The sequence below is a fragment of the Lagopus muta genome, chromosome 12, assembly GCF_023343835.1.
Source record: "Lagopus muta isolate bLagMut1 chromosome 12, bLagMut1 primary, whole genome shotgun sequence".
Classification (NCBI taxonomy): domain Eukaryota; kingdom Metazoa; phylum Chordata; class Aves; order Galliformes; family Phasianidae; genus Lagopus; species Lagopus muta.
The window spans coordinates 5,920,494-5,928,897 of NC_064444.1; the positions used below are offsets into that span (position 1 = coordinate 5,920,494).

An 8,404-nucleotide genomic window follows, 5' to 3' on the forward strand; every position below is an offset into this window, starting at 1 on the left:
GCTGTTTCCCTTCATCAGACAGATCCTGCTCCTAAGTCACAGAAATCCTACGCTCTTGGCCTCCAAATGATATTTCTCTTTTTGCAGCCTTTATCTTAGTTCACATTAACAGGCTTTCACAAGCCTGTTACAAGCTCTCAGTCAGTAAGATTTGCTTCCTTTTAGCCATTTTGTGCCTGATGATGTAGAGAATTACTCAGGTAAGGAACAATTCAATACCAGGTGTTTAAAATAACTGCCTTTCTGATAACAGTAGTTCCAGTCTTCCAACCACTGCCTTGGTTACGTTTGCTATTAATTCATTAGTTACTTTACCTTCAATTTATTGATTAGTGGACAAAAGTAAACAATAAATTCTGTATAGCTTCCATTTTTAGCATGAAAGCTGGCACTGAAATATAGCACTCCCATTTTATTCAGTTGAGTTCCCATAAATATCAGCAAATTGGTACTATAGATGATCTAAAAATACACTGTTATTAGATTTAGGATGTCCCCTAATACTTTAAAAAACAACTTCAATATTCTAAACAAACAGGATTATTATGCCAGTGTTAAGAGAGAAAATAATGAAAGTTACAAGATAAAATATAATTGTGATAATATATATTATCAGTTAAAGTTGATATGCTGTACAAACTAAAGTCTTGAGCATGTAATTTCGTACAGCTGTGCCTAAGTCAATAAAATTATTGAGATTTATGCCAAATACAGACCAGCTGCAATTAAATTACTAGAAATTCTTCCATTCATTCTCTTTAAAATGGAGAATGAAATAAACAGTATTTAAATGTCTGGCTTGTCAAGTCCTATCCTATAGGTGTTAGTTTTTATTACAAATCTATTTAAATAGAGATTTACATCTCTATATCGTTAATCTTTCCAACACATATTGAGCTTTCTGTCCAAGATTATTCATTTCTATTTCAACAAGCCTCTTAAAGAAGCTCTGGAAGACTATGATGATATCAGAGGCAAGTTTAGCTTTCCACTGAAGAGCAGTTCCCATGTTTGCTGCCATTAGTTCTAGTTTTACTACTAACATAAAAGGGGATGCCAGCTCCTCATGCAAATATTTTAAAGCCACTGGGCTAGCAGACAAACACAGCAGCAGCTGTAAGATGAAATATAGAGGTGTATCTGTAACACTGCATGTCCAACTGTGGCTTACAAAAGACTGGAGATCAACAAAGATGTAATAAATGTAACAATTGAATGATAATAGCAGGATGGCAAAGTCTTTAATTACAGCAAATGAGAATAAATACAAACACAGCAGCCACAGAAATGAATGAAAAGAGCTGCTTACCTTTGGAAGGCTTCAGGTAGGCAGCAATCTCCAGTAAGAGATGCCATCACCTCCACTGCCAACCCTTAAATGAAGTCTGGGAAGGGGTGGATCTTGGCTCTACTCTTCGTCACTCAGATGCATTGCATGCACCTGAGCTCCCCTGGGTTGGCCCTGCCTTCCCACCAGGTGCTCAATCACTGCCTCAGGCCATCACTTAGCATTTCTGCTACAGACTTCTGTCAGTGAATGGTCACAGCTGGACATTCTCATTCTGAATTCAGCAATCCTTTAGAAGTAAGCATGTCCAAAAAAATGAGTCTCTAGCTAGCTACTGAACAACCGTTCCCCTTCAGCAGGTTCTGACAAACGGGATGATTATTCTTCATTAGTGTTTCATTATTAGCTGGATATTTTCCTTTATAGCACACTTCAACAAGCAGAACCTAGCCTACATCTAAGTATAAAGGAACAGACAACCGTATGGTACAGGAAATATAATTACAAACATGAAGCCTTTATTTTACTATTTAGTTGTCAATAAAAAAGAAATCTAATTTGCAACTCAGAATCTCACACACTAATGGAAATTCTGGCTACGAAACTGTAGCTTCTGCAAGGAATCAGAAACAAATGTGATTCTTTTTTCAGGTTTTCTTATTTCTAAGATTAGATTTTGGAAGTGGTAAGGTTAGAGAGAAGGAGGAATTACCTATGGACCCTTTTATGATAATGTTTTCGTTTTTTTTTTTTTTTTCTGGAGATAGTTTAACACTGTTTTGAAAGCTGCATCGCTATGGCAACCTACTAAAAAAATCACAGTAAGTACATCAGACACATTGGCATGTAAGCACTCACATGAGCTTGTGCTTGAAAGACAAAACCATCTCCAAATTTTCATTGCTTATACAACTTAGGCATAGGCTGAATATAAATAATCTCCTTTCTTGAACATTTACATTCTCATCTAATTGTAAGAGCCTTAACCCTGCATGAACTCTAGCCATGCAACAGTGACAGGCATTTAAATTAAACTGCATACACCCATCTTCTTGAAATGAAATGATTTGTTTTTCCGACACAAAACTGCTGCCACATAGTATTGACCTTTTAAAGCTATTTCACTAAATGTTCTTTATTATAATTGTTAAATATTAATTTACTCATCCCATTCAGATACACGGTAAATTTTCACATGAAAGCGAAATACCAAAAGTCTGATTAATTGAGCACTCAAAAATATAGAAATCTTAAATGCTGAATCACTGCACCTTAACTAAAAGAGTGACTAACAGCTCACGTTAAACTGTATGCTACTTATTTTTAGTTAGCTTTATATCAGTAATCTTCCTAATGTGATCTAAGCCTTTGCACTCATTTTACTGTCACATTAGCATTGCATACCCATAATTAGAGACTGTACTCTGGAATATATTTTCAATAGCTTTTTTTCAGTTGAATAATGACCTTACTGATTAGTTCACAAGAATAAACACAGAGGGTAAATAAATATAAAAGACTTTTTCAGATTGGAAGCTATGTTATTAACACACTGTACTTACAAAGGCCAGATGATTTGCAATCAATTATTCAAAATAAAGGGGTCCTTTAATTCATTATGTTCAAAATAAAATACATGTCTTTTTAATAATTTTCAGCTATGCTACAAGAGAGAACAGGACACCCAGTTCTTGGTAAGGGCTTTATTACATTACTCTAAAGACAGACTTTAAAGAGACAGACTTTAGGCACTGTAACATTCAGTGTTAAGCTGCAAGGCATTTGCTCCATGGAACAAAAAGGCTGTTTTTCAGATACATAAAATTTAATCTGTAATACGATGGAGAATTATTTGACATAGGCTGTGAACTAATTCAAAGAGCAGAGTGCATTCTAATAGGAAATTATCAGAACAAGGTACTTGCCAGATTTTTTTCAGTTTACACATCTTCCCTGCACCACCAGGCAAAGATCCATCACCCCCAGGAAACAAGTTTGATCTCACATAATGTATAGTCATGATCTCCCTCACAAATACAAAGTGCAGAACAGCTGTAAGCTCCCTTTTGAAGCGCTGTCCAACTCAACAGAGCACTTTTCCATGATGAGGGAAACACGCTTTCAGCTCTTGAACACAGGTAGTGTCAGTCAGGGAAATACCAGAGTTCATGATGCTCTCTCTGCTTGGGGCACACTCCTTCCCTCTTGAAGGCAGGAAATTGAGTGTGAACAGGACACTCATTAGGTATGAGAACTGTAGGATGGAATCTTCCTCTCATTTCTGCCTCAAGAACTGTGGCAGTTTTATCTAAAGATTGCCCAAAGAAACAATCTCCCATTAGCTACTGTGAAACTTGCAGAATTGCAGCTGTAGTGCAGGCAATTGTTTCCTTCTATTGTTTTTGTGCTCACAGGGGGTGTTTGGGAACTCAGATGCCAGATGGTTGTCTGGAGAATTTTTTTAGTTAAAGGAACTTCCCAAATTTCAAAATTAGTGTCAATAAAATTATGTAGAATGAAAAGCATTAATTCTAGTGGCTTTAGAGCAGATCACTCAAGGACTTTTGGTTGTGTGGACCTCTATGAAGCCCATTTTTCTAGTAGTTCAAATGTTTTGACTCAATATCTACAGGAGTAACAGCTGTAACTATTGTTCCTGTTCTTACAGTTCCACACATTAAGAAATAAAAACAAAGTGCAGTTTGAATTCGTACCATTTGTACGATTTCTGCAGCCGATTCCATTAAGGAATGAAAGAAAATAATTCTGCTGAGAGAATTTAGTAATTTAGTAATTATGGCTCACAGTACCTCTTTACTAATCAAAGGTCCAATTGGTTTGCCCTATTTTAGTTAACAACGTTCTCATTTTAATTATTTTCTGTTCCTACGTACACTAGAATTGAGAGAAACTTCATACAAGTATGATCAAGTGCTTAAAGTTGCACTGTTTTCTTTTTTTACAAATGCTTCAGTAATTTCACAGGTGTTTAACAGTGACAAATAAAAACTATTCTTTCAAAACCCAACTACTACTTCTATAGGAGTTTCATCCCTGCTGCTCAAAGATCTGCGATTTATAAACCGGCAACCTGATAACTTCCCAACTGCAGACAAATTCACTTTTAAAAAATTAACCTTTTGCCAACAATGCTGTGACCACTTTAAATAAGCTTCTAGTTCAATAGCAGCAAGTCAGTAAGGATTCACTGTGCAAAGAATGCCAGTGCTATTGGTACAGATTCAACCACAGATGAGCATTATAAGATTTCATGAATGCTGAATAACACTCTTCTCTCCTTAAAGTGATTGTTGGAGCTGAGAGAATGATGTTAATGATTCTGAGGAGCAAAGTTCAGTTCCATTACACATACACTAAGCTTTCCGTGGCCTAGAGAAATTCAGGGAGAAGTATTAAATAGGGCAAGAGATATAAAACTCATTGAACCTTCTCCTTCCCTCCCTCCACAGCCCCAACCAAAACAAAATAAACTGTAAAAGCAGTTGTCACCTTTCATATTTTTATTATGCATTTTTTCAAGTGGTTAAAGATAGCAAACAATAGCGTATGCATTAAGATATGCAATATGGCATATAGTAAGATGTGGACAGATTCCAAAAAGTTTTTATGTTCTATTTCAAACAGGCAAAAATCAAAAGTTTTATTTCATTAAATGGAAGAAAGGCACAGAAAGTCAGCCTCGAATCACACAAAACAAAGGCAGAAACTAAACCTGACCTTCTAAATCTGTATGATAAAAATATTGTGCGCTTTTGATAACTCAAAACCAGGTAAAATTTATGAATCTAGTCAGTGATCGACAGCTCGGTTTTATTAAAAAAAGTTTTCCAATTCAGCAGGAATGCAAATGTGAAATTCAGTCAAGTAATGGATACAAAGGAAACAAGCCCAAACCTTTTTCCTCCTTCAACAGAGACCATCAGACCAGCCTGTTATAGACTACTCTTCTTTCTTTCCTTTATGGATGCATACAAGTTCATAAAACCATTCTCAGCAGATGCAATTAAGTTGTCAAGATCATAATGAACTTCAAAGGTGGGTTTTGTCCTAAAAATTACAATAGCAAGAAATACAGCAAGATGTGCAGTAAGTCCCCATATCTTGAATGACTTTTTACTTTCGTGGTCATCATATGTAAAGCAGTGCATCCAGCTTAAGTAACCAGATGAGTTTTTATACGGCAAGGCCACGTAATTTAAGGGCTTGATGAAGTACTCCAGTGGCACAACAAAAACATCGCTCACTTCATCTGGATTAGGAGAGGCCTGGAAGGTATCCTCTATAAATCCTACAACTGGCGTTATCAAATGATTCATCTAGAGGAACAAGAAGAAAAAAAAAAAAAGACAGAAAACAAACACTAAGCTTGAACCAAGCAAAAGAAATTCCTTTATTTTAAAAACATTTCAGATGTTACAAAAGGAGCACAGGAAACAATCTTAACTAGAAGATATTTGCACTTTTTTTTGGAGCTGGTTGTTTACATTCATTCCCTCTTTCAAACGCAGGGGCAATTTATTTAAAATAGTAACTTGTACGAACAGCATACCGTAATTCTTTCAGACCTATTACTAATTCTATTTATTAGTAACATTAAAGCATCCCTGCTCAACAGGAAGCACTGATGGCAAAGCTCAACATCTGTGTTATTTGATGGAAGTCTGGAGGGACTCTATTTAAATTAAATTGCTTTGAATGTATGTGTAGAGAAAACATAGCACAATCTAAGCGCCCAGACTTCTGCAGTCCAAAACCACATAACCTGAAAACTGAAGTGATCCTTTTTACATATAGCCTCTGAAGTAAATGGTTTTTATGTTATTTGTATTAAAAAAAGTTAACTAAAGCATTTTGCAATGCAATTTTAATATTTTTTCAAACGTGAGGAGCACACTGTTGAAAGTAAGCAGCTAACAGAAACAGATTGTTGACGCATTAATAAGAAAACTTACCTGAAGAACAAAAATCAAGACTTTTGAATAATTTTCCCCTCTATTGGAAAACTGGTCCCACACGATACTAAATATCACTATTGAAATTGGCAGCCTGTTACTTTACACACAACGACTTCAATGCCAATAACATCTTAATTTCCATACAGAATCGTTCTACACAACCTCCAGAGGTCCCTTTCAATCTAAATTAATCCTGCCCTGAGCATGTTGTTGAATCAGGTAACTCTGAGGTTACATCACAGTGCTCAGAGCTGTGCCTGGATAAATCCTGCCAGTTTCCTAAAAGTCAAGGCAATCTATTCCACTGCTTGTCTAACTGCATGGTGAGCACCTGTTGCTGCTTGTGTCCATAGTGTCAAGACAAGTCTAGTGTCATCTTCTGTATAACCACTCAGGAGGTACTTGAAGATGGCAATGAGATCCCCCACTAACTTCAAGCTGAGCCAACCCACTTCTCTCAGCCTCTACTCCTACTTCACATTCTCCAGCCCACTTAGCATCTCCTTGGCTCTCTGCTAGACTCTCACCCATTTACCACTGTCTTCTGGATACTCTCCAAGTGGACTTCATAAGTGGTCTCACAAACTCCAAAAAGAATCTCTTCCCCTCACTCTGCCAGCAGCACAGGCTGTATATTTTAAGAACCTATGATTATTTACAGTTACAGGTTTGAAAAGGCCATTACCAACCATATGAAAGGAAATTACTTGCTTTCTAACAATACACTGACAGAGTTTATTGCTTACTTTATCAATCACAGGCACAAGCCTACAGATGACTTCCACCTTCTCCGGCTGCAGTCCCACTTCCTCTTTGGCTTCCCGGAGAGCAGTATCAATTTCATCTTTATCCCTTTCTTCCCTTTTACCTCCTGGAAAACACACCTCCCCAGGTGATCTTCTCAGCTGGAATTTAAAGGAGTTACACATCGTAAGTTTGTTTCACCTCGCGCAGCTCACATTACAGAACCATCTCAGGCCCGAGGTTTCTACAGACAGAAGAAACGAGCCTTGTTAAGAGCTACACAGGAAGGCGCTCAGTTTTACACGCTTGTACAACACCCCGTAATTCACTCTCTGCGTTCTGCTTTAACATTTCAGAGCCGGAAATCACCTCTCACTGCCGCACAGATCGCCAGGACCCGGCCCGCACACACCTGCACGGAGCGCACGGTGAGCAGCAGGCACAGCACGCCGTCCCGCAGCAGCAGCGGCAGCAGCACCGAGGCCTTGCGCAGAGGCAGATGGGAGAACTTGTCCCCAACATCGCACTCCCTCAAGCGGAGTTTCGCTTTCTCTTTTATACTCTCTCTGGAAGGAAACGGAACAAGAGCTGCGGCGGCCCGCGCTGTATGCGGCCCATGGGAACGCAGCGGGGCAGGGAAGGTGAGGGCCGCGGTCCGGCCCTCAGCTCGTCCCGCCGCTCCCGAGAACGAGATGAGCGGGCCCCACCGCGGCCGGCACCCAGCGGAGAACGCGCGCGGCGCCGCCTTCCTCTGCAGCTGGCCCAGGAAGGCGGCGGCCGGCCCCATTCTTCCTTCCGCCGTCCGTCGAGCCGTGGTTTACCCGAGCCGGGCGGAGCGCTCCCCTTCCCGCCCGTCCTCCAGCTCCGCTGCCGCCATCTTTGCCACCCACGACGCGAGCGCGACTTTTCCCCTCGCCTCTCACCGCCCTCTCTTGCAGACTGACGACGGCTCCCTCCAATCAACACGCGAGCTCACCGGGATCCGCATTCTGATTGGCGGGCAGACAGAGCAAGGCGGGGGTCGCAGGTGAGGCGGCAGCGGCCTTCCCGCTTCCCGCCCAGCGGCGTTGAGGCGGCCGCCGAGGAGAGGCTTCAGCCAGTCAGGCACGGAGCAGCCCGGGGAAGCAGACGAGCCATCACAGCCTTCCCGCACGCCAGCAAGCGGGGAAGGGTAGCGCTAGGTGTCAGCTGGGAAAGCAGAAAGTCTCGGAACGAGTCGGCATCGTCCCCCAAATACGGCGCTGCGGGCTCCTCCCCCTGAGGGGAAAGGCGGCGCCCTGAGGGGCGGGGCACAGCGCGGGACGAGGAGCTGCGCGTGAAGTGCGCTGATGGAAAAGCGGGGGACGAATGTGGCTCGTTGAAGCAATACTGGCTTGGCATAAAGGCTTAACAATGA

At 40.7% G+C, this 8,404-nt stretch overlaps 1 protein-coding gene across 4 annotated transcripts; it reads right to left on the bottom strand.

Moving 5' to 3' along the window:
* Window positions 1-4,897: 4,897 nt before the first annotated feature.
* Window positions 4,898-8,106, bottom strand: NUDT7 (nudix hydrolase 7). Of its 4 annotated transcripts, none has more exons than XM_048958399.1 (4): window positions 7,932-8,106; window positions 7,421-7,574; window positions 7,011-7,169; window positions 4,898-5,625 (listed from the first exon to the last, which is right to left on the bottom strand). In XM_048958399.1, exons 1-4 carry the CDS (start codon window positions 7,994-7,996, stop codon window positions 5,242-5,244), a joined length of 762 nt encoding a protein of 253 aa, XP_048814356.1. In that variant the 5' UTR covers window positions 7,997-8,106; the 3' UTR covers window positions 4,898-5,241. The 4 variants fall into 4 exon arrangements, with proteins under 4 accessions (XP_048814356.1, XP_048814357.1, XP_048814354.1 ...); XM_048958400.1 differs by having other exon boundaries at window positions 7,830-7,940; XM_048958397.1 differs by lacking the exon at window positions 7,932-8,106 and adding an exon at window positions 7,716-7,923.
* Window positions 8,107-8,404: the final 298 nt, after the last annotated feature.

Excerpts from the sequence above, each read along its gene's own strand:
- NUDT7 (XM_048958396.1), bottom strand. The coding sequence starts at position 7,795 with ATGGGGCCGGCCGCCGCCTTCCTGGGCCAGCTGCAGAGGAAGGCGGCG. Across the intron at positions 7,170-7,420 it reads TCACCGTGCGCTCCGTGCAG|CTGAGAAGATCACCTGGGGA; the intron begins GTGTGTGCGGGC and ends TTTAAATTCCAG. Across the intron at positions 5,626-7,010 it reads TTGTGCCTGTGATTGATAAA|ATGAATCATTTGATAACGCC; the intron begins GTAAGCAATAAA and ends TTGTTCCTCTAG.